Raw genomic sequence first — 25,332 nt, forward strand, 5'->3', positions numbered from 1 at the left:
CCTTTAAAAAGTTCAGAAGTGGCATACAATCACATTCCTCTCCTCCCTCTGCAACAAGGGCCTTATGTGGTGAGGCTGAGAGAGTCCTAAGAAAACTGTGACTAGCCCAAGGTCACCTACCACGCTTCATGTGCAGGAATGGGGAAACAAAACCCAGTTCCACCAGATTTCATGTGGATGAATGAGGAATCAAACCCGGTTCTCCAAATCAGAGAACTGCTCTTAACCACTACGACACACCGTCTAACAAAACTTTAGGAAGGGGCAAAAGATGTCAATTCACCAGAAAATAGAGACAGTCGGCAAATACGTAATCATTTTTGGTATGAAAATTGACTTGAGTGCCTGTTGCTGTATGAAAATTGCAGGTTGTGATTATATACTGAATGTCCATACTACAGGTTGGCTGAGAAAGAGCAGCAATTTTCAGGCAGGCAGTGAACGTAGGACACAATGTTAGGCTGATGCTTTTGCCCCACCTGGTCTTCTATGTTCCACTGCCTAGACCAAGAGTCCCCAACCTTTCTGAGCCTGTGGCCACATTTGGAATCCTGAACAGGTGGGCGGGTGCAACCGCAAAACAGCTGCCTGCAGGAGGCAAAGTCAACCACATAAAGGAAGCCCAAATGCAGACAGAAGATGACTAATTTGAAAACACACTGAGAAAAATCAGTGAGAGAGAATAAAACGTACGCTGCACAGGAAGCTGCTGCTGGAACTGCGTTATTTCAATCTGCGCAGCTATTCAGGAGACCTGCAGAGCAAGAGCCCTTTGGGGATGGGGTGGGATATAAATCCAATAAAATAAAAGACCCTCACTTGATTCGACCCAGTTTCGAAAAGCATCAGGTGGACACACGGAAAGGTGTCAGTAGGCGTCATGAAATCCCCTGGTCTAGCCAGTACAGAGCAAAAGGCAAAGGACTGCATGCTTATATGTGTACAAAGCTCTCCTCGCAACCAGATGCAACCATTCCTCCTCCTCATTCCTTTGATAAATATCTGTCAAATGTCAGTGGGCTTGCTCCCCAGAATTTCCTGAGAAAGGAGTAAAACTTTGGGGTGAGAAAACAGATCTAAGGAGGTACACTTTTTCTGCTTGGAGCAAGGCCTCTTTCGCACAGGCACTTTCAAAATTGTTTGCAAGTTGATTTTGCTATTCTGCACAGTAAAATCCAGCTGCAAAGTGCATTGAAAGTGGATTATTCTGCATGTGTGGAAGGGGCCTGAGAGCTTTCACTATTAGCTCCACCTCATGGTCACCAGCAAAAGGCACAGCCCAGCTCTATCCCCTTAACCCATTAAGCACCTTCTCATGATCCTCCACTAAGTCCACTTCTGTTGAGGAATCAATAGGGTTGACTACCCCCATTTACATTTAACATTTCAGCTGCAGAAGCATTTATTTTCCAGATATCTTACCAGAAACAGCAACACACACTATAAAATAATTCTGCGTTCCAGCCGGTCACAGTACCCGTGACATTCACTTTTATTCCATCAGGATGTAATACACAGCAGAACCTGTTTCATTGTGGATTTGCAGAAGCAACCAGCATCAGACGCAGCATTTAATACGATGAAAAGTAATCCCTTTGAGTGACTCAGGGATTTGATCTCGATCTACTACGTTTTTATCTCACCCTTCCTCCAAGGAGCTTGGAGAGGCATTTCACAAAAACCTGCAAAAACAAGATTGCTCAGGAGGGCATTTCTGCAGTGAAATGGGTCAACCCAAATGGGTCAAAGCTGCAGGGAAATGGGTCAACCCAAGAGGGGACTGTTCTTATGGGTAAAGTCTTTTCTACGCTGTTGTGTTGCCTTAGGGAGCAATTCTAAGCAATTCTAAGCAATTCTAAGGTACACTCAGAAGTAAGTCCTATTTCAGTCAATGGGGCTTACTCCCAGTGTTCTTAGCCTTAGAAAGTGTTCTAAGCCTTAGACAGGTTTGCAAGCATCATTCTGATTTTTCCCCTGTTCTGCTATCACAACTCAAGTGCACAGTTACTTCACTATTATATTCAAATACTAAGTGCTTTGATTGTGTGTTCCTGCATTGCAGGGCGTTGGACTTGATGGCCCTTGGGGTCTCTTCCAACTCTATGATTCCATAAAACTACCATGAGTGCCAGCATGGTCTATACTTCGTTCCCTCCCTCTTCCAGCCTACTGCACCTTACAGGTTCGTTGTAATGGCAAAATGGAGAACCCATGGGTGCCTCCCTGTGGTTCTTGGAGGAAAGGCAAGATTAAAACAAGGTCAACACAAAGAAGCAGGCAGAGAAAAATTCCCGGTCACTGCAGATTTGGCAACAGAACACGTATCTTGGGCTGCTGTCTAGCAAGCATCTCCATTGACTTCGGATGCCTCTTTCTAGGTGGATCCCGCCCAGGGTCTGCAAAAAAATTCCAGAAACATGAACAAAAAGACCAACCCTGGGCTTCACGAAAGCAGCGGTTTGTTCTTGTTTAGAGATCAATAATAAGGAGGAGTTTGGATTAATACCCCCCTTTCTCTCCTGTGATGAGACTCAAAGGGACTTACAATCTCCTTTCCCCCCCCCCCTCCCCACAACAAACACCCTGTGAGGTGGGTAGGGCTGAGAGAGCTCCAAAAAGCGGTGACTAGCCCAAGGTCACCCAGCTGGCATGTGCTGGAGTGCACAAACTAATATGGTTAATCAGATAAGCCTCCAAAGCTCAAGTGGCAGAGCGGGAAATCAAACCCAGTTCTCCAGATTAGAGTGCACCTGGTCTTAACCACTACACCATGCTGGGGAAAAACACCCAGATTGAAGCTTCCAGACAGCAGCCTGAAACAAACATTCACTGAAGTTGCTGCCATGGTGGTCCTGGCACCACCGTGCTCCGACGGGACCCTTTTTTTTTCAAGACCACGAATGAAGCGCGGGCCCCTCCCCCCAGCTGCCTCAGTTTGGGTCACCTGCCAAAGAGGCTTCACGCGGTCAGGCCCTGGAAATTCGGCTCGCTGCACGGCGGGAGAGAGGACTGGTGACTCAGCAGCTTCTCCAGGACGTTCAGCTCAGCATCTCGCTTCTCGATGTCCCCCGCAGGGGTCCAGGACAGGTCGGGCTGCAGTTTGAAAGCCCCGAGGAACTCGCTGGGGCAGCTGGGGCCCCATTCCTGTGCAGGAGGGGGAGAAAAGACCAGCTTGCATCAAAACACAGTCAGCATTTCCAAGGTAACTTGTTTCCCACATTCCTTCCAGGAAGGCAGATGCAGCAGTGAAAGAGTTTTTTATTCTCCCAGCCCCCAGTGGCTGCTGTTCCACCATCCCAGCAGAGTGTAGACTGGCGTGGTATAGTGGTTAAGAGCAGGTGTATTCTAATCTGGAGAACTGGGTTTGATTCCCCACTCCTCCACCCTGAATTGGCCGAGGAGGCTTATCCCCTGAGTGAACCAAGGTGTGTTTCCGCGCTTCGCCCGTTCCTGCTGGGTGAGAGAGCTTTGGGAGGCTGAATCCACCCAGTTCTCCCAGAACTCTCTCAGCCCCACCTACCTCACCAGGCGTCTGCTGTGGGGAGAGGATGGGAAAGGGGCTTGTAAGGCACCTTGAGACTCCTTACAGGAGAGAAAGGTGGGGTATAAATCCAAACTCTTCTTCTTCATCCCATCCCAATAATGATCTCTGAACCGGACAATGGCCCTGGCTAGCCTGATCTTGTCAGATCTCAGAAGGTAAGCAGGGTCAGCCCTGGTTAGTATTTGGATGGGCAGCCTCCAAGGGTCATGATGCGAAGGCAGGAAATGGCAAAGCCCTCCAAACATCTCTTGTCTTGAAAATGCTACAGGATCACCATAAGTCAGTTGTGCGTTGTCACCTCTGTACACACACACACACAGACCAATGGAGAACTTTTACAAGTTTTTTTTTACAAAAATCTGTGACAGCTACAGAGATATGTCAAGCTATCAATTTCAAGTTGTAATTGACCTGTTGCCTGTATCTTAAGGATATCACAATATTTTAATTACCAATTTTTTTAAGTCCTCTAGTGGTGGCAAGGGGGGTATATGTTGGACCCAGGGGGACTCGGGGAAGGGAAATGACATCAATATAGGCAGGAGCTTCAAAAATGTCAACACAGCATGCTGACTGTAGTCTTTCTTGACAGGAAAGATTGTGGCAATCGTGAAAATGGGGAAGGTGGGCCATTAGAGACAATGTTATCTGGATACGGCTTAAAAATAAAAATCCCAAACACTCCAGTTCAGACTTGCAACCAAAGATGTGAAACCTATATGACGTGGCCGCGTAGCAAAGCACGCCGTCTTGTATTACTAGATTAGGAATTATGCTTTTAAATTATGTGTTTTAATTCTACATTTGTATATTTATTTATTGTTGTAAACCAGTCTGAGCTCAGCTCTGTCAGGAAAGGGTGGGGCATAAATATAAATAAAATGCATAATAAAATCCGGAAAAATGATTTCCTGTCTCAGTCTGTATTACTGCTGGCACGCTAAGGTCGTTTCCCCACTTACCTGGGTGAGTGGTTGCTGCACACTACTCCCAGTGCGCGTCATTTCTGACGCGCGCCCGGGCTTCCCCACGCAGAGGTCATCAAAAGGTGCCATTTCAAAAGGCGCCAGGAATGTCGCGCGCTGAGGGGGCGCGACAGCGTTGGGGCAGCCGCGTTGTCACCGCCCCTGTAATGGGGAGTGCCGGCGGACCCCGTGCTACTTGGGGAGAGTAGCGCGCAGCAGCAGGTAAGTGGGGAAACGCTCTGAATGGGCTTGCCACTAATCAATTTCAGCCTACATACCATGAATACTGTGACCTCCTCAGAAAAAGTCAAGTCCAGCAAAGTTTCCCCATCGTTTCTCCTGCCCAATTCCCCTTTGTTTTGCAGACTAATCTATTACTTCCTGTTCTCTAGTCCGTCACTTCCTGTTCTTTCTCAGACTGGAAGCTGCCTTTGTGAATCAGTGGCCAATTACCAGTGAGAGAGCCTTCTCTTCTACCACAAGGCATAGTTTGAAGCCTTCTTCCACCCTAAGCAGCCTTCCTCCAATAGAAGAGCCATCTAAGGCCCCTTTCGCACATGCAGAATAATGCACTTTCAATCCACTTTCACAATTGTTTGCAAGTGGATTTTGCTATTCCACACAATAAAATCCAGCTGCAAAGTGCACTGAATGTGCATAATTCTGCATGTGCAGAAGGGGCCTGAGCTGCAAGCGGGTTCCATCGGCTGGCGGAAATTCCACCTGCTCAACGTAAAATCCACACCTCCGTTTTTAAAATGGGGCACCCACCCCCTTTGAAGAATTGTGATAATGTTGCGCCTGAGCAACAGAAGACATGTGCCATCATAGCAGAAGGAGTCATGCCTATATATAACAGCCATGTAGCACATTTGGGTAACTGAGAAATAGGGCTCTGGGGCATCTTGTCAGCCAGTGTGATGCTGGAGTAGAGAGATCTTTGTTCTAACCCAGCTCAGACCACCTGCATATTAGCAGTATAATCTGGCCTCCAATGCACTCCCACTCTTTCAGTTTGACTCTCATTCAGGAGAAAGCCCAGCTGGCTACCTTAGGCGATAAGATGGAGAAATATCTCTGCCCACTTGCCCGTCGATACAGGTAGTAAACGTTTCCAGGCCTCTTCACAAAGTTGCAGGAAACGTGGTGCAAGTCCGTGTCTTTGACTGCCTCCTGTAAAACCTAAAAGGCAAATAGAAGAATTTACGTTCCAGCCACAATCACAGCACATCATGTAAGAAAGTAAAAAATCACTGGATAAAGATTTACGATGAAATGCAAGATTGTGATGGACCCCCAAAACACGTTATTAAATAAATTACTGTGCAATATGCCGAAAAAAGATCATGAATTATTCAAATATATGGTGACAGTGGCAAGTTTAATATATGCAGCAGAATGGAAAGCAAATGTCACATTTAATTGGAGGGAAGAATAAATAAATGAGCTGACTATGCTGTCACGGCAAAACTAACTTCTAATATACCTAACAGACCAATATTGGAGTTTCAGGAAAAAAAACTGAATGCTTTCTCCAGACACGGCTGGAAGATAATGAGAAAATTAAAGCAAAAAACGAAGGAGAAAGTTTCAAGAGAGAAATGTTTTATAAGACAATTTTGCGCGAAGCAGAATGTAAAGTAAAAAATTAAGAACCATTCAAAAGGTAATATAACGTAATTTACCAAAGAAGTGAAATATTAGATTGTACATCTAAGAAATAAGTTCTACATGTAGATGTAAAATTGATTCACAACGATATGTATCGCATAGTGCTAATGAAGTAATATTTTTTGTTTAAGTATTTCTTAAACTGTTTGCAAGAACGCATCTACCAGCATTCTCTAAAAACCAGTCAGCAGGACACATAAGTGATACAATCTTTCACCCAAGCTGCATTTCAAGGCCACAGAAATAACCAGGAAGGTTGGGCTACCCTGATATCGCCCCCCCCCCCCAATTATCTGCCAGCTGCTGCGTTCCATTTTGGCAAACCAGGCGGGGGGGGGGGGGTTGCACAGACATCTCTGCGGGAGCAAATGTCCTTGGATAATCGCTTACTTTCACAGGCCTCCCTCACAATGGATTTCTCATTACCTTCCGGGCTTGTTCCTGCAGGTAGCGGATTTGTTCTGCTATGACCGTCAATCTGTTGCAGGCATTCGCTCGGACAAAATCATCCGCCTGCGGGGAAGAAAGGAATTAAAGCCTTAAGAGGGACTTCCAGCCGGTTACCTCCACAGAGAAAGCAAGATTAACACTCTAACCTACTAAAACACTGCACTGCATTGGCCCAGTTCTTACATCGGCCGTCAATGTGTGTCTGGTGTAGCTTCCCAAGAGAGGTTTTTGCCTGCCTTTAATTCCCAACTGCATCTATTAGATGCATTTCTGAAATCTGACAATACCTTTCAAATGAACCGGTATAAAAGTATTGGAAACACCTGAGATTATCAGAAATGGAAATTCATATTTATGCAAGGTACCAATTTTACCATAAGCCTTTTGTATAGGGGAAATCTGTTGAGAATGGTATAAGTGCCATCTCTCCCCGTTTTAAGATTAGAGAGGAAGCATACGCCCCACTGAACTCAAGGAAAGCTGAAATCCTGACTAAAGCAGGTTCATCTTCTGTCACAGCATGCCACACCTGTATATAATTTTGTAAATCTTGTACTGTTTTACTGTGTTTCATTATATATTACATCATGTAAAGCCATCTCGAGTCCTTCTGGAGTTTGGCGGGATATAATTGGAAAGTATAAACAAACAAATAAATAAATAAATAAATAAATATAGGAATCGTCACACTACTGGGGAGGGGAGTGTCCAATAGCACAGAAAAAAGGTGCAGGTATATTTTTCACCCAGCTATCAAAACTAAGTTCGTATTTGGCTTATTTTGGGGTGGGGGAAAACAACAGGGTGCATATCCCTTCCAGCCAAGTTGCAATTACCCTACACGTGGTTAGCAAAGTGGGGTTACACTCTGCACATGCTTTAGGTCACAGAAGGAAGAGGCACATTGCACGTTCAATGTTGTCTGTTCAATGTTGTCTGTTTAAGTCATCAGGAAACCGAGGTCCTGCGCACATCCTCAAAGCATGGAATACTCAGTACCCATGCCTAACAGTGGGATAGACAGGGACGCTCTGCACATGCTCAGAGCTACGGGGCAAAGGGGTCACTCCGTGTGTGATGAACGATACAAGGGCAAAAAGGGGCATTCTGCGGATATTCAGGAGCTGGAAGCCCTAGGGCACTCTGTACACGCCCAGAGGAGCCCCACCTTCTGCACTTCCTCAGCCAGAGCCACCAGGTCCGAGGGGTCCGCCTTCCGCGCGATGGACGTCAGCTGGAAACCCCCGGCGCTGTCACGTTCAACCAGCGACGAGCCCTGCGGAGACGGAGCCGATGAAGAAGCTCCGCTGACCGCGCCGACGTCACCCTTTGCCTCCCCATTGACCGCCATTCCGAAGTGGACCTCCTCTCCGCCCACAGTGAGGGATTGGATGCTGTTGTCTGACGTCACAAAACCACCCATGTGGTGGGCGGAGCTTAGAACCGGGTGAGAGGAGAGGGCCGGGGGCGTGGTTTCTAAACGCTCTCATGGTTGACCAACAGCAGGATCGGCGAAGGGGCGCGGTTTGAGGAAAAAGGCGGAGCGCCTACGACTAACAACACACCAATGAGAAAGACGAGGAGGCGTGGCTTTCGTGTAGGGGCGGAACTTTTGGCCGCCTACCGATCTGCTCTTTGCGGAGGAGGAGACTGAGGAGGCGTGGCTTGCGAGCGGTGGGTGGGTGGGGCTTCGAATATGGGCGGAGCTTTCGGCTGCCTATCGAGCTGCCCTTTGTGGACTCGCGTGTGAGAGGCGCGGCTTTCAAGAAGTAGGTGGGACTTTGGAGTGCCTACCGATCTGCCTTTTGTGGTCTCGGGTGTGAGGGGCGTGTCTTGCAAGTGGTGGGTGGAGCTTCCGCTGCCGACCGGTCTGCCCTTTGAGGAGCCTCAGATCGGAGACGTGTGAAGGGGCGGGGTTTCTTGCCCGTCGGGTCGGGATCCGGGCTGGCTGACAGACCCGCGATGGCGCCCCGGCGGCTGCTGCTGTGGCTGCTGGCGGTGCAGAGCTCCCTCTATACCGCCGTGGTCGTCGGGGCGGAGGCGGACGCGGGTGCCCCGCTGCCCGCCGATGTGCTGCTGGCGGCCGGCGCGGAGTCGTACGCGCGGGGGGACTGGGGCGCCGTCATCCTGCAGATGGAGCGGGCGCTGCGAAATCGCGAGGCTCACCGGGAGCGCCTGATCCGCTGCCGCCTGCTCTGCTCCGATGCCAACCGCACCGACGGCGCCTGGCCCGACCCGCCTCCTCAGCCCGCGGGCGACCGGCAGCGGCGCCGCCAGCTCGACGACCTCCGCTTCTTCCAGCAACTCCTCCGCCGCGCCGCCTGCCTCCGCCGGTGCCTCCCCGCTGGCGTCTCCCGGTACCTGCTGGGGGAAGAGGCCGAGCTGGAGTTCAGCAAGCGCAGCCCCTACAACTACCTCCAAGTGGCTTATTTCAAGGTACGAAGAAAAGGGGGGTGGGAGATAAGACACGAGGAAGAGGTCGGTCAACTGGGAGCAAGTCCTCCTCCGTGTTTTATTCATAGCATCACAGACTTGGAAGAGACCCCAAGGGGCCATCCAGCCCAACCCCTTGCCATTCAAGAGCACACAATCAAAGCATTCCTGACATAGGGACCATCCAGCCAAAGGAAGAAACTTTTTCCCAAAGGCCTTCATTAGCTAGCCCCTGCCCAAGATGTGTTTGAGGAAGCACTGGCTGAGATTCCTGAGGCTTGGAAGAATCGCAACACCTGTAGAATTTGCAGGTTTGGGGCCTGTTTCCTACACTGGCTGACTTAGAAGCCCTGGGGGACCAACCAACAATGGCATGGTTTCATAGAGCCTCCATATACACAGGCAGTCTACCTCCACATGCCAGATGGCAGGACTGCAATGGCATGTATGGAATGAAGGTGATCGAGTGGGTAAACAGGCCCGAAGGTCTTGGGTTCAGGTCCTGTTTCTCCTATGAAGCTTCTGAGTGCTCCCTACCTCAGCCTCTCATTGGCAATATGGTGCTAGTAATACTGGCCTACCTTAAAGGGCTGTTATACCAATTACGATGATTAGAAGTGTCTAAGCAGCTACTTTGGGGTGTCCCACTCTTGTCTAGAAGTTCACAGGCTGCCATTCCTATCAGCCTGTGCCAGCATGGCCAATTTGCCATACGGCCAGAGGCTAATGGGCATCATAGTCAAATGGACACCCCCAAGCCACCTTGAAGATGCCCGGTTTCTGCCCTTTCCATGGGTGCTGCGATTGTCATCTGCTCTGGAAATGTTGGGTTCTGCATGCTGGCCACCCAACCAACAAAGTTATCCCATTCCAACACTGGAGAGCCACCTTTCCTTGGTGGGGTGACCGGGCTCATGCGCCAACAAGGGTCAATAATTGTGGTACTGATTTGCTTTGGCATGCTTGTCCGACTTTGGCTGGGCCTGAGATGGAGAGGGGGATTTCTGGACCATGTCCTCCCTCCCCGTGGACTCCCCGACAGATCCAACAACATAATTTGGCCTCCGGGATCTGTTGAGTTACAGATCCCCTTGGCATCTTTAATCCATGGGGAAGCAGAGATAATTTAGGAAACAACTTTGAAGAAGGCGTGAATTTAGACGAATGGGGTATGGTGGGGGGGATGAGAATAAGGAAGCAGAGGAGTTCATGTGGTGGATATCCTAGTGCCGTGGTGGTGAACCTTTGGCACTCCAGATGTTATGGACTACAATTCCCATCAGCCCCTTCCAGCATGGTCAATTGGCCATGCTGGAAGGAACTGATAAGAGTATGATCCTTTATCTGGAGTGCCAAAGGTTCGCCACCACTGTCCTAGTGAATCGAGCCCCCCACCCCAGTCTTCTTTTGAAAGGGACTTTTCTCGCAGGCCCGGATTCGCTGCGGCAACCTCTTTCCCAGCTTTTTTTCTCTGCCACATGTTCAGTCCAGCAACTTACAGCCGGCCCCCCTTTCCTTCCCCTGTAGTTCAGCCCCTCCTCTCTTCCGCTCCCTTCTTAGGAGGGACAAACTGCCACGTCAAAGGGGGCTGCTCTATCCTTCCTGCTAAATAGGGGTGGGGTGGGGGAGCCAACTCTGCTGGCATCTTGCATTTCGAAGCGGATTTAAAATCGGAGCAGAGAAAGCAGATGTGGAAGTCCTCCCCCGCCCCACTTTTTCTGCAGATGATTCCCAGCCTCCAGACACTGGCTGGTTTGTAAAGATGGAAACGTCTGGCTTTGCAGTTGGGGTTTCCTTTGGAATGCCAGCTGCCAGGATAATTGAAAACCAGACATCACATGGTGGGATGAAACCTTTGAGGTGGGGTTGAGGCGCTGCCGAAAAACCAGCAGAGGGGGTTGGGATGTACATGAGGAGAAGGGAATCCTATATTGCTATAGAATAGAGTTGGAAGAGACCCCAAGGGCCATCCAGTCCAACCTCCTGCAATGCAGGAACACACAATCAAAGCACTCCTGACAGACGGCCATCCAGCCTCTCTTAAAAAAAACTCCAAAGAAGGAGACTCCACCACACTCCGAGGGAGTGCATTCCACTGTCGAACAGCCCTGACTGTCAGGAAGTTTTTCCTGATGATTAGGTGGAATCTCTTTCCCTTCACCTTGAACCCATTACTCCTGGTCCTAGTCTCTGGAGCAGCAGAAAACAAGCTTGCTCCCTTACCAACATGACATCCCTTCAAATATCTAAACATGGCTATCCCTCCCTATGGACTCCGACAGAGCCAAACAACATAATTTGGGCTCCAACTGGGTTAGTAAATCCCCCACCCTTCTGATTTCCAGTTTATTTTAAGATGTACCCACTGACATACTGTGAAACCCAGAAGTTCTTTGCCAGAGCCTGCCAGCGTCGATTGTTTAAAAAGGGATACTAAAAATGCACCGAGAAGAAATCAGTCAAAGTATACTGCTAAAGTAGTTTCATAGAGCCTCCATATACACAGGCAGTCTACCTCTACACGCCAGATGGCAGGATGGCGACTGCAGGTGACGGGCTGTTGAATTCATGGCCAGTTTGGGGGCTTCCTCGAGGAATTTAGTTGGCTGCCTTTGGAAACAGGATGTTGGATGGATACATACGCATGATAAGTGATGGCGACAAGCTTTCTTGGCATTGATATGGTCCTTGTTAAACCGTGGCTTAGAATGGTGCTGGCTGGGCTACCATTCGGTCTAGATGTTGATGTAGTTGTTGAGCCAGGACATTATAGTTCTTCAAGAGTTCATCAAAGGGTTAAGCTGATATTGAGGCAAACCGTTCGAACTGTAGACGATCTGATTCCAAACATCTCAGTTTTATTTGTTATTTTTTTATTTAGACCAGGGTCCGATTGACTCAGCAATAACGGAGAACCAGCATGGTGTAGTGGTTAAGAACTGGTGGATTATAATCTGGAGAACCGGATTTGTGGCTGAGGCTTATCTGGTGGACCAGATGTGTTTCCGCACTCCTACATTCCTGCTGGGTGACCTTGGGCTAGTCACAGTTCTTCGGAACTCTCTCAGCCACACCTGCCTCACAAGGTTTCTGTTGTGGGGAGAGGAAGGGAAAGGAGCTTGTAAGCCACCTTGAGTCTCCTTACAGGAGAGAAAGGTTGGGTATAAATCCAAACCCTTCTTCTTCTGCCCCTATTTTAAGTTTTTTAAATTGCATTCAGTGTTTATGCTTACTGTTTTATTATGTTTTACCCTTTATGTTCTACCCTTTATGTCATTTATCTTGTGCCGGTCTATGACCATAATAAAGATTCAACCGGAGGATGCCGGATGGCATGCAATTTTTGAGCCACCTTCTTATAACATCCTTCTTTGACCTGCTTCACTTTTCTCAGATCAACAAGCTGGACAAGGCAGTGGCTGCAGCCCACACCTTCTTTGTGGCCAATCCCGACCACATGGAGATGAGACAGAACCTAGAATACTACCAGATGATGGCCGGTGTGAAGGAGTCAGACTTCGTTGACTTAGAAGCCAAGCTGCATATGGTGAGCCTCCCCACGCAGAATTCTCCCCACCCTTTCTAAGCCACCTAACTCCCTAACTCAGACTGTCGACCCCTCCCCCCCTTTTAAAGAAAAGGCAGCCAAAATAAACTGAATATTCGGTTTTAGAAATTGTGTGACTTAAGGTTCCAAGTGTGGCTTGATTTGCAGAATCGTGTTGCCGGTACCAAGGAGTGAAGAGCCCAAAAGGCAAATCAAGCTGTATCCCATCATCTCCCGGAAAACTTGTTTGTTTGTTTGTTTGTAGCAAGAATTCCGCCTAGGTGTAAGTTATTACACAGAGGAGCAACCCCAAGCGGCTGTTGTGCACCTGGAAAAGGCGCTTGAAGAATACTGGGTCGCTGACGCGGAGTGCCGATCCCTCTGCGAAGGGCCATACGATTATGAAGGCTACAATTACTTGGAATACAACGCAGACCTTTACCAAGCCATCGTTGGTGAGCTCAACACAACATATGGGGGAGCTTGAGTGGAAAAAAAGGGGAAGAGAAGCTGCATAAATATTTCCTATCACAATTTGTCCCCACGCCTTGGGGTTTCAGATTGAGGGCTCCATCGTTCCGTTTTTGTCCAGAGTTCTGCGCATAGAAACATAGAGCTGGAGGCTATCCCAAAGATCATCTAGTCCAATCCCTGAGCAATGCAGGAAATTCACAACTACCTTCCAGTGAAGCCTGGTGGGTGATTTTGGGCCACGTCACAATTCTCACGAAGCTCTCTCAGCCGCACCTCCCTCACACAGTGTCTGTTGAGCGGAGGGAAAGGAGTTTCTTAGCCACTTTGAGACTCCTTATGGTTGAGAAAACTGGGTTGTAAATCCAACTCTTCTTCTCTTCTTATTATGGGGAGGGGAAGATTACCCACCAACCCCACTTAAAACACCACAGCCCCTGAGCTGAACTGTGGAGTCCATCCACACCCTTAAAGCTAGCAAAATTTATTCTAACAACATTCATGGGTCAGAGGTCCCGTCATTGGATGCACTGGAGTTTCCATGCACCGCAGCAAAAATGATATTTGGTGTTCAAACAGCAGAAGAATCAACAGTGAGAATAGCTCCCAACTGCTGCTAGATAGGTGGAGTGAACATAGAATCTGATCATGGAAAATGCAGGATGAGGTGTGCGAAAGCAGAGGCTTTTTGACAGTACAGGGACCATATAAAATTACAGCGGAATTGATTAGCATCTGCGGAAAATGGCTTTCTAAGCCGATGATCCCTCTTTTTGCCTTTTGTCCAGATCACTACTTGCAAGTCTTGAGTTGCAAGCAAGCGTGCACAACAGAACTGGCTGCTGAGCCTGGCCGGGAGAAGCCGCTGGTGGATTTCCTCCCGTCCCATTTCAACTACCTGCAGTTTGCCTACTACAACAGTAAGTTCCGTCCGATAAGGTGCTGGTCTCTTCTTTCCTCGGCTGCTTCGGAAGGGGATGAAGGGAGCTTTTGGGTTTTCCCCTGGAGCTGGGCTTAATGGAATTCACTGCATTGCAAGCAGGGCTGAGAAAACAGCACCTGGGACAAGCACTCAAATGACACACACACCCCCACTGCTCCAGGTGCTGTGCCCCCCAGCTGGATCACAGTGGTGGCCAGCTGCTTCCCTCCCCCCTCCAGCCCACAGGAGAGGCAGGGAGCCACAGCCAGACTCTTCTCAATCAGGCCCGCACATCCAGAATAACGCTCTTTCAGTCCACTTTCAATGCACTTTGCAGTGGAATTTTACTGTGCGGAATAGCAAAATCTACTTGCAAACAATTGTGAAAGTGGGTTGAAAGTGCACTATTCTGCATGTACAGATGGAGCCTCAGTCTGATCACCTCCTGCGGGTCCTTCCACGACCCAGCGATTCTCCAAATTTTAAAGGAACACTTCCAAAAGGGGTCTTTTGTCGGAGGTGGAGGGGCAGCCCAAAGGCACCCCCCACGTGGCACCTGAATTGTATGCCCTCTCTATCCCGCCCAGATCTGCTCCTGCTGGGTGTAGAATTAAGTGTCTTGAAAATGGCAGCTTTAGGGGAGAAATTTGTACCCAGCTGTTTGCAGCTGTTTCCAGCAGGTGGCACCACTTGCAAAAGCAACATTCTAACTTGCTTGTGTGGAAAAGGCTGTGATTTCTGTCTGCAACAGGGACAGGTTCCCTTGCTTAAGCTGTTGGTAGTTAGTTTGCTTTCGGCTGCATTGGCTCTTGTCCATGGCCAGAATAGATAAATGGAACCTCTCTGTTCAAAGGCAGTATACCTCTAAATACCAGACACTTATGAGTGAAGATATTAGAATTAGCAGAAATGGCTAAGCTTACTTTATTGCTTAAAGAAGGGGATTTGAATACTGGAAACCTGTGATAGAATATATAGATGAAAATGTGGGGGAAAACAAACTTGTTAGTGGTTTTGAAGCCTCATGAATTTTAAAATTAAGAATTAATAGAGATTTTGGATGGCTTAACAGTGATGTTTGTAGTGATATAACCTTGATTTTGTTATTAAAGACCAAGAGGTGTATTTTTTTGGAATTAATTCTCTATGCAGATGAAATTGGGAATCTGTGTAATTGATAAACATACCTACATTTGTCATCTTTGCAACTTGCTTGTCATCTTTGCAACTTGCAACTTGTTGTTAGTTTTTAGTTGAACAACAAGAATTTTAATAATTGACTATCAGATGTTGGAGGCATCTTGTTAGGTCCCTGTTTGTCTGTTGAGGAGATGAACTTCCAGAGGTTACAGGAAAGTTGATATTGCAAATGGAGTCCTGGTCATTGGAATATTTAGTCAAACTGTCGAATCCCAAAGGGAGCCATTGCTGAGCTGTACCTTGCAAGGTTTTTCCCCTTTTCCAGGTGGCAACTATGAGAAAGCCATTGAATGCGCCAAAACCTATTTGCTGTTCTTCCCCGATGACGAAGTGATGGCACAGAACCTGGCCTATTACACGGCTGTCCTTGGAGAACACCTGGCCGGGCCCCTGCAGCCCAGAGAGGTGAGCTGCCTCAGAAAACATCCTTCTGACCTGGAGAGAGATTCTCAGATGTGCTGGCTGCTGGGTGGGCATAGCTGGCTGTTGGTGAAGGCCCAGCAAAGAGTCCACCTACAACAGGAGACGCATGGTCCATTTCTAGTTAGAATCATAGAGTCGGAAGAGACCCCAAGGGCCATAAAGTCCCTGCCATGCAGGAACACACAATCAAGGCACTCCAGACAGGTGGCTATCCAGCCTCTCCTTAAAAACCTCCAAAGAAGGGGACTCCATCATACTCCGAGGTAGTGCATTCCACTGTCGAGCAGCCCTGATGGTCAGGAAGTTCTTCCTAATGTTTAGGTGGAATCTCTTTTCCTGCACCTTGAACTTAAAATTCAGTCTCTGGAGAAAACAAGCTTGCTCCCTCACCAACACGACATCCCTTCAGATATCTAAACATGGCTACCAGGTCACCTCTTAACCTTCTCTTCGCCAAGCTGAACATCCCCAGCTCCATTAGTCTCTCCTCGTAAGGCGTGGAGAGATCAATCATAGTTGATAAATAAGGTTCAGTTCAGTTGATTGTTGCTGTTTCTGCAGAATGTCCGGGCTTACCGGCAGCGCAGCCTCCTGGAGAAAGAGTTGCTCTTCTTTGGCTATGACGTTTTTGGGATTCCTTTCGTGGACCCGGTAAGTAGTAACTCCTGCAATCCTATCCAGACCTGTTATGAGGAGATTTTTAAATGGGGTTAAAATGTTGTTTTTTTAAAAAAAAGAATAAGCATCAAGCAGACACTGAGAGAGTCAGAAATGACGCAGCCAGCCTGCCTCAGGTGTGACAGACAGGGTATGATGATCCATATTCAGTTCAAAACCAAGGTCTTGCCTTTTTGCATGAGCAAAGTTGGAACCTACGGCTCAAAAACCAGCACCTCTTCTTGGTTCCATGCATGCACAAATTCTTTGTTGCAGTATGTAGCCCAAAATAGATTTTATAATACATAACATTCTGAAATTGGAAAACCTCAGGTTTCAGACAAAATAAAGTTCTATACAAAATGTCATAAAAACATTGTTCTTCTTAAAACGTTATGAAATTTAAAATGGTTCATTGTCACAAACGAGGACTCTTGTCTTACTTCGGCCTTTAATCACAACGGTGCAAAAATGACCTACTTGCTTCGATATAGACAGATTTTCATCCAGTAATAACATAGTAGACATCCCTTAGCAGCCAATACGTTTGGTCAGTAAAGGGTGGATGATCTTATCCCTCGATTCACTATAATAGAGATAGGCAACATCTCTTTGAATAGGGAATCTTTTGATATCTACTTTAAAGTACAACTGGAGTCAGGGCTGAACTTTCCTGGTTCCACATATATCTGTTTGCAGCCACACACTGGGGCTGAGGCCAAAATAGTTGAGCTTGAAGCTTTCTGGGAAATTTGGCCTTGGGAGGATGGCGGGTTACACACAATGTTTCAGGGGGCCTCCCTCCTTTACCTTGCCCCCCCTTTTGTTTTGAAGGACACGTGGACCCCAGAGGCGGTGATTCCCAAGAGACTGAGAGAAAAACAGAAGTGAGCCTTTCTGACTTGCATGCGCTTGCTAATGCTGTCTCCTCCCCAGGTTCTTTTCTTTTTTAAGTACGGAGCCATATTTGAATATCGGGAGATCTAAGCAAAGGGATATTTGTCTACGTGCATTGCTGTTTGGGGGATTTCTGAGGCCGAGGTGGCATCGAGGCAGAAACAGCCTGTGAGGGGTGACATGCAAGGGAGGGGAGGGAGTGAGGGGTGGCATGCAAGAGAGGGGAGGGAAGGAGACCCAGCATCTGGACCTGGCCCACCCACCCTAGGGGAGGGAGGGGTGGCATGCAAGGAAGGAGAGGGAGGGAGGGGTGGCATGGAGGGAAGGGAAGAGGACCCAGTGAAGTGAGCCCAAGATATGAGTGGAAAGTGCCATCAAGTCACAGCTGACTTTCAGAGCAAGAGACTAACAGATGTGGTTTGTCATTGTCTGCCTCTGCATAGGGGCCCTGGCCTTGCATACCCATCGTGGTGTGGTGGTGAAGAAGTGGGTTTTAATCTGGAGAACCAGATTGTTCTCAGTCTCCCTTTGGCCCCTTGTGAGGCTAACCCCGCCACTTCTGTTCCCTTTAGGGTGGAGCGTGAGACAGCAGCCCGCATCACGGAAGAGATCGGCAACCTCATGAAGGAAATCGAGACGTTGGTGGAGGAGAAAACCAAGGATTCTACGGATATGAGCCATCTCGTGCGGGAAGGTGAGGGCGGGGAAGGAAACTGACTGCTAGGGCACGGGGGCTCTTCCGTTGTGAGCCCCATCTGCAGATTCTGTGCTTCTGGGCTTTGTGTCCGTCTTGAGTAAGACATCAGCCCCCACCCCAACTCTTTGGTTTCCTCTTCCCATGCACAGGAGGCCCCTTGGTGTTTGACGGACTTGGCGTCACCATGAATTCAAAGGCACTGAACGGCTCGCAGCGAGTGGTGGTTGATGGCGTCATCTCGGACGAGGAGTGTAGGCAGCTGCAAAGACTAACGAACGTGAGTTGCTGGTCCTTCGAGGGAGGCACAGTCTGATCTGATGGTGGTCACTGGAGGTCTGTCACAGACCTGCCTGTACTGCGATGCCTGGTTGAAATGCAGGCGTAGAAATCTTTTAAATGAGTCTCTTTCCACTTGCTACTTGAAGGCTGTGTACAAATGTATGCAGGGAGAGCAGTAAGCCTGCTATGGATCTACACTAGCTCCTTTTTCAGAAAGGTGTGCAAGCTTCCAGAACCTACCAGCTCTTCCTGTCTGCACAACCAGCTGTTCCTGGACAGTGCTGATTGGCTGGCATGTAGCAATCACAAGGAACTCACTCCCTTTCCCGCTGTTTGCCCAGAATGCTGATTGGCTGGCATGTGACAGTTACAACACGTGTCTTCACCCACTGACCACAGTGTCACATGCCGGCCAATCAGCAATCCCAGCATCCCCTCCCTCTCCCACCAGCAGCACAGGGAATGCTGATTGGCTGGCTGGTGATGCTCTGAACAGCTTGCTGGGACAGGAGGTGACTTTGTAGGGGACACAAGCCAGCCAGACAACAACAGCTGCAAAGACTGGCCATCCCAGAGTACTGACTGGTTGCTCCTTTGCGTTAACAGCAAACCCACCCTTCTTCCGCCATTGAGCCTGCCCAAAAAAACTGTTAAATTTATACCTGAATCAATTGCAGTAAAATAATATTCACTCTTCCCCCAACCCCAGGCAGCTGCTTCCGCCGGGGACGGCTATCGTGGGAAGACCTCCCCTCACACGCCCAGTGAGACCTTTTATGGTGTTACCGTCTATAAAGCCCTCAAGGTAGGCTGGGAAAGATTGGGCGGGCCAACATTTGTAACTGAATTGTGCTGTGCATGAAGTCTCACTGTTTTTAGAATGGCAAAAATTGATTCCTGAAAGCAGCCCACTTATGCTCGAAATCATCAGAGCTCATGAGATACTTCCCTAACTTTGAGAGAGGTCTCCAAAGAGTAGGGCGATTGATGTCTGGAAGCATAAAGGATGCAGGGTAAAGATGAACAGTGTGGGCATCTACTTTTTTATCACAGGTACTTATTGGCGAAGTCGACCTTAGAACATAAGAACATAAGAACAAGCCAGCTGGATCAGACCAAAGTCCATCTAGTCCAGCTCTCTGCCACCAGTGGCCCAATTAGAGTGCTCTTTGGGAGCTTCACATGTAGGATGTGAGGCATGTGGCCTTCTAGGCTGTTGCTCCCGATCACCTCGGTCTGTTAAGGCATTTGCAATCCTTCCAGAGATCAAAGGGAGGAGGATCCAAGATTGGTGAGTATCATAAATCGACTTCTCCCTCCATAAATCTGTCCAAGCCACCATTAAAGCTATCCAGGCTAGTGACCATCACCACCTCCTGTGGCGAAAGCATATCTCCAAACACCAATCACATCGTTAGCGTGAAAGTGAAGAGATGTTTCCTTTTATTAGCCTCTGAAGATTTCTTCCCCAAACTTGCATTTTCAATGTATGCCCCTTGGTTCTAATATTGTTAGAGAAAGAGAGAAAAATTTCTCTCTGTCACCATATTCTACACCCTGCATGAATTTTGTAGACTTCCCCAATGCATTATCCCCCCCTCAGCCCTTCTCCTCTCAAACTAAAAGAGTCCCCAAAGCGGCTGCAGGCTACTCTCTCTCCCTCATAGGGAAGGTCGCTCCCAGTCCCTCAATCATCCTTGTTGCCTTCTCGGAAAAGCACTTCTCTTTTTCTATCTCCCTCAATATCCTTTTTTGAGACGCCAAGCGACCATGAACTGGGACGAAAAGTACTCTGGCAAGTGCTTGGTCGCATACCACTGCGCTTCTATATATATAAGTAAGGGCATGACAATCTTTGCAGTTTTATTATCAACTCCTTTCCTAATGATCCCCAGCATAGAGTTTGCCTTTTTTACAGCTGCCATGCATTGAGTTGACATACCCATGGAACTATCAACTAAGACACCCAAATCCCTTTCCTGGTCTGTGACTGATAGCACTGACCCCTGTAGCGTGTATGTGACCTTGATAGAACAGTAGTGATGTCATTTCCCTGTAACCTAGGCAGTAAGTCAACTCTCTGACTGTCTGCTCATGCTTTCTTCTCCACAGCTAGGACAGGAAGGCAAAGTGCCAATGCAGGGCGCATACCTCTATTACAACGTGACCGAGAAGGTCCGTCGCGTGATGGAGTCGTACTTCCGCCTAGACATGCCGCTTCACTTCTCGTATTCTCACCTGGTATGCCGGACCGCCATAGACGGTAAGCAGACTGTCTGCTTTGGGAGTACCTTTTATATCATAGGTGTCAAATTCGCGGCCCTCCAGATGTTATGGACTACAGTTCCCATAATCCCCTGCCAGCATCATGCTGGCAGGGGATTATGGGAACTGTAGTCCATAACATCTGGAGGGCCGCAAATTTGACACCTGTGCTTTATATTGTACAGGTTTGAGGGCTGAGGTCAGGTGGATTTGTATAACTGAGCTAAAAACTGGGGAGAGGTACAGTACAAAATATAAACTCAGGAAAAAAAATGAATAAAGTACCTCCAGGAAATTTATCAAAGTGTGAACGTTTTCTTAAAGTGATATGTGCATTCAACCAAACATTATAATTTTCCATTTAACCAAATATTGTAATTTTACATTCAACCAAATTGAGTAATACCACTTTAATAGAAGTCTGAATTTGTATACTTGTAGGTTTATTTGTTACAACGTATATTTTCAATGTGGTTTGTACAAGGTGTTTGATTGAACGTATGCACAAATCACTTAAAGAAAGTGTTCACTCTTTGGTATATTGCCTGGAGGTACTTTATTCATTTTTTTCTAAGATTTGTATAACTGGACAGGCACCCAACAAGATTACCTGGTTTCTAATCTAACTTCCAGTGTGCAGGTGGAACGTGAGTGAGCTTCTAAGGCAAAAAACCCTCATAAACAGGAAAAAATGAGTCTCAGCCGTCTTTTTTTCTGTCAGAGCAAAAATACAAAATGTGTCCTTCAAAGGAACACGCACAAAATGCTCACTGTCCCAAGCATTAGCCTCGTGTTTTCAAGCTTCCAAAGGACTAGAAACTTGCTGTTGGTTTAAATGAGCAGAAACTCTCAGGAGGCTGAGTGCGCCATCTGCTGGCAGAACTGCACAATGCAACCCTAGCCGGCTCTAACACTGCAGAGGTTTGACGAAGCTTCTCTTCTCCCGTCTGTCTCCTCTGCAGAGAAGCAGGAGGATCGGATGGATCCCAGCCACCCCGTGCATGTGGACAACTGCATCCTCAATGCAGAAGCCCTGGAGTGTGTCAAGGAACCACCAGCGTACACCTTTCGAGATTACAGGTAACAGCCGTGGAGAGAATGAAATGGGGTGGCCGATGGTGGGAGGATTATAACGTCTGGCTGTTGAGCCTCTTTGGTTCACTGGAACTTCAAAAGTCCTTTAAATGCCTGTAGATTAATTCTGAAGAGCTTTTCCCCCCTTGCAACCAGACTGATAAGATTGCCAACTCTTGAAGGCCCCTTCCGCACATGCAGAATAATGCCTTTTCAATCCGCTTTGAAACTGTGCAGAGTAGCAAACTCCACTTTCAAAGAGTGGCGAAAGTGGATTGAGTGTGCATTATTCTGCATGTGCGGAAGGGGCTTCGGTTGAGAAACTCCTAGAGATTGGGGGGTGGAACCCAAGGAAGGAGGGACCTCATTGGGGGAAGCCACCCTCCAAAGCTGCCATTTTGCCTGTAGTCAGGAAATCAGCTGTAATAGCAGGAGATCTCCAAACCCTACCTGGAGGTTGACAACCTACTGATAGGCCCATATTCCCCCAGTAGGGCCTTGCCAGCTGCTGGTATGAGCACGCTCCACGGCAAAGGCCGGGTGGGAATTGCCTGCAGATTCCCAGTCTGATACCCAAACAGGACATTTCTAAAATGCCAGGAACGTGCAAAAGCGAAGTAAAACGGTTGTTGTTTTCGCTCGGCCCGCTTCAGAAGGCACAGGGATGTTGGGAAGCGTTGCGTGTTGCAGCGAGGACTCTTGGGTTAAACGGCAAGGTGGGATGCTCTGAGGATGCATATTCCGCAGCTGACATCGACAGCTGCTTTCCAATGCCCTGTGACTCAGATCACGGCGGCAGAGAAATCCTTTCGTAAACAAAACCCCAAATCAGCAAGCGTAAAGTAGGTTCACCGGCTACCCTGCCTTTCCCCCCCCCCTGAAAGAGGGGTACTTTTTATTTATTATTCTCTTTATTTCTAAATTTTCCAGCGCTATTCTCTATTTAAATGGGGACTTTGAGGGCGGAACCTTTTACTTCACTGAGCTGGACGCCAAAACAATAACGGTAAGGAACGTTTCGTCATACGTTTCATAGTGGTGGATGTGCTTCAAAAAAGGGTCAAGGAGGAGTGGGGGTGGGGGATATAGTGTGGTGTAGTGCCAGTGTGGTGTAGTCATTAAGAGCAGGTGGATTCTAATCTAAAGAACTGGGTTTGATTCCCCACTTCACCTGAGTGGCAGAGGCTTACCTGTTGAACCAGATGTTTCCGCACTCCTACATTCCTGCTGGGTGACCTTGGGCTAGTCATGGTTCTCTCAGAAATCTCCCAAACCTACCAACCTCACAACCAGGAGGGGGCGCTCCCTCAGCAGTTGCGACCTTGATTCCTGTGTTTTGCTTTAGGCTGAAGTGCAGCCCCTGTGTGGCCGGGCAGTGGGGTTCTCTTCAGGCTCTGAAAATCCTCATGGAGTCAAAGCGGTCACTAAGGGTCAGCGCTGCGCCATTGCCTTGTGGTTCACCCTGGACCCTCGCCACAGCGAACGGGTAAGTGACAATGGCCGGCCACCACAGCCACATCTTTCCACGTTCCTCCCCTTCCAACCTATTCTCCTTTTCCACTAGCAGGGGTGGGTTTTCCGGGCAGTATGGGCATGGTCTGGGAGGTTTTGCTCCTAACGTTTCTGCTGCAAACAGAAACTTACTGCGACGTGCCTCTGAAAATATCATAAATCTTGGGAGCAAAAACAACCAGACCACAGCCACATAGCCCAGAAAACTCACAACAGCCAGTTGATTCCGGTGGTGAAAGTCTTCGACAATGCATCTCCTTTCCGTTGGGATCACACTCAGGTTGTGATCTGATCTTAGGCTCAATTTCCACCCAGCATACTTTTATGCAAGAATAAGGCAATCTTTCTAAAAACTGCTTTCTCAGTGCTCTTTGAGAGCTGTGCGGAATGGCAAAAATCCACTCCTGCTGGTAAAACAGATTGGCAAGAAAGGAGTGGCCTGTTTTGAAAACGCATTATTTTGCGTGTGCGGAAGGGGCCTTAGACTGTAGTACTGCAGCTTACCCCTCATTTTTAATGGACAGATTTTTTAAAAAAATGGGTATAAACAAACAGAAGAAAACAAGCTCTCTACTTCTTCTGCAGGACCGGAAGTAAGTATTTTATGTCAGGCCTGACCTGCAAGTCGCGCCGTAATAGCTGTTTCCAATACGAGGAAGCGAGCGGAACTACCTCCTGAGCAGGTGAAAGCACCGGAAGGCACCCCTCTCGAAGGACCAACAGGAGCTTCACAGCCAGGCCCCGGGAAAGACGAACTGTAGTTCTCTGCCGCCTCTAACAGTATCCGGCTGGGTTTGATCCAGGGTTTGATCCAAGGAGGACCAGGGCATTTGGAACCGCTGTGGACAGCATTCTGTGGATGGGGGCCCTCTTTTGGCATACAAAACAGATGGACTGTAGCCGCCTCCCAAGGAACAGGAGCAGGGTGCTTCTCTGGCCCCTGCTGAAATACTTGGGAACAGGACTCAGGAGAAGAGAACATTTTCTGTTGCCTTTCTCTCCCTTGCAACAGGATACATCTCCCCCATCCCCCACAAGTGCCTTATCTTGTCCCTAAGCAAAACCCTTCAACACAGCTCCTTCCCCACCAAAGTGTCTTCAGGGCTGGGATGAACCCCGGCTTCTACACAAAGAGCAGTAGCCATAGATAGAGCCACGCCAGTTACCTGCTACCAGATGCAGAGTTGGAAAAGGGGAGCAGATGAAGGTCTTGTGCTTGGATCAGAGTTCTAATCTCGGCTCAGCTATGATGAAGCCTACCTCCCAGGGCTGTTGTGAGGATAAAGTGGGATACCCGACACCTACTGCCTGAGCTCCATGGGAAAGAAATGTAATCAGATAAGGGGACTGCCACTGTCTGTTACCTTTCGTGTTGGTAAATTAAAACAAACCAGTTGTTTTGAATAACTGACGTAAGAAATGGGTCGATGATTGTGTCAGATTTGGGAGGACTTGGGTGCAGGTCCCCGCACCACTTTGTGATTCTGAGCGAATTCAAAACAACGTTTAAAACTTTTAAGACAGCTTTAAAAGAACATTAAAACCATTTAAAACAACTGTAAAAGAGGAACGTTACGGTATCACAATTGCCTACAAATCAGGCTTCAAGGGGCAATGTCGTTTTCAGTTGGAGCCTCATTATGCACTGTCATTCTAAATGAGCTGTAAAAGAGGCGGCTGGGGGACGCTCAGCTCCCCCCCCCCCCGCCCGATACACAAACATCAAAGGGCGCTGAGTAGTATAAACCCACCGAGGTTAAAAAAATTCTAAACGATAAGGGCTAAAAGGGTGAAAAACATTAAAACTTATCTTGGAAGGTGGGAGAGCTCCGCCGGGAACAGCCTCTCAGCAGGCGGAAAACCCTTCTGAGCGAATTGCTGTTAGCCTTGCCTACCTCACAGGGTTGCTGGGAGGATTAGCCACACTGGTTAACCTGAGCTGCTTGTGAGGAAGAGCACAGTCAAAAGGTGTTTAAGGAAGGTATGTCGTATGAGGAGACCTAAGTTTCTGACCTGAAAAACAACTTATTCAGCTTCTCCTTTGCTGAGACAGAATAAAAACGGAATGATTCCCTCACTGTAATTAAGTGTCTGATGGCTACGGAGAAACATTTACTTCTTTTATCATCCAACCTTTCTTGCTGGGACTTAAGATGGATTACAGGGTTATAAAAATAGTGCAACCACGCCCAGTCAAACACATACAGTAAACCGGGGTCCCCCAACTTGGTGTTTTAAGAGCGTAGGCTAATTGACTATTGGAAATTTGATTTGCTGCCCAGATTTTTTTTGTAATGTTGCTTTGGAAGCCGTTGTCACTAAGGC

At 48.0% G+C, this 25,332-nt stretch overlaps 2 protein-coding genes across 3 annotated transcripts; one reads left to right on the forward strand and one right to left on the reverse strand.

Annotated features, from left to right (window-relative positions):
• Nucleotides 1-1,474: 1,474 nt before the first annotated feature.
• Nucleotides 1,475-8,002, reverse strand: LG16H1orf50 (linkage group 16 C1orf50 homolog). 2 transcript variants are annotated; one of them, XM_048519578.1, is made up of 5 exons: nucleotides 7,799-8,002; nucleotides 6,607-6,693; nucleotides 5,560-5,691; nucleotides 2,945-3,144; nucleotides 1,475-1,682 (listed from the first exon to the last, which is right to left on the reverse strand). In XM_048519578.1, the coding sequence occupies exons 1-4, from the start codon at nucleotides 7,979-7,981 to the stop codon at nucleotides 2,959-2,961; spliced, it is 588 nt and encodes a 195-aa protein (XP_048375535.1). In that variant the 5' UTR covers nucleotides 7,982-8,002; the 3' UTR covers nucleotides 1,475-1,682; nucleotides 2,945-2,958. The 2 variants fall into 2 exon arrangements, with proteins under 2 accessions (XP_048375535.1, XP_048375534.1); XM_048519577.1 differs by having other exon boundaries at nucleotides 1,475-2,396.
• A 463-nt stretch (nucleotides 8,003-8,465) lies between these two features.
• On the forward strand, nucleotides 8,466-24,414 carry P3H1 (prolyl 3-hydroxylase 1). The gene is made up of 15 exons (XM_048519560.1): nucleotides 8,466-9,066; nucleotides 12,458-12,610; nucleotides 12,876-13,065; nucleotides 13,870-14,001; nucleotides 15,469-15,608; nucleotides 16,188-16,277; nucleotides 17,118-17,170; nucleotides 17,753-17,874; nucleotides 18,027-18,154; nucleotides 18,866-18,961; nucleotides 20,269-20,419; nucleotides 21,384-21,501; nucleotides 22,426-22,501; nucleotides 22,841-22,981; nucleotides 23,593-24,414. The coding sequence occupies exons 1-15, from the start codon at nucleotides 8,593-8,595 to the stop codon at nucleotides 23,602-23,604; spliced, it is 2,076 nt and encodes a 691-aa protein (XP_048375517.1). The 5' UTR covers nucleotides 8,466-8,592; the 3' UTR covers nucleotides 23,605-24,414.
• The last annotated feature ends 918 nt before the right edge of the window (nucleotides 24,415-25,332 follow it).

This window comes from Sphaerodactylus townsendi, linkage group LG16 (assembly GCF_021028975.2).
Source record: "Sphaerodactylus townsendi isolate TG3544 linkage group LG16, MPM_Stown_v2.3, whole genome shotgun sequence".
Taxonomy (NCBI): Eukaryota; Metazoa; Chordata; class Lepidosauria; order Squamata; family Sphaerodactylidae; genus Sphaerodactylus; species Sphaerodactylus townsendi.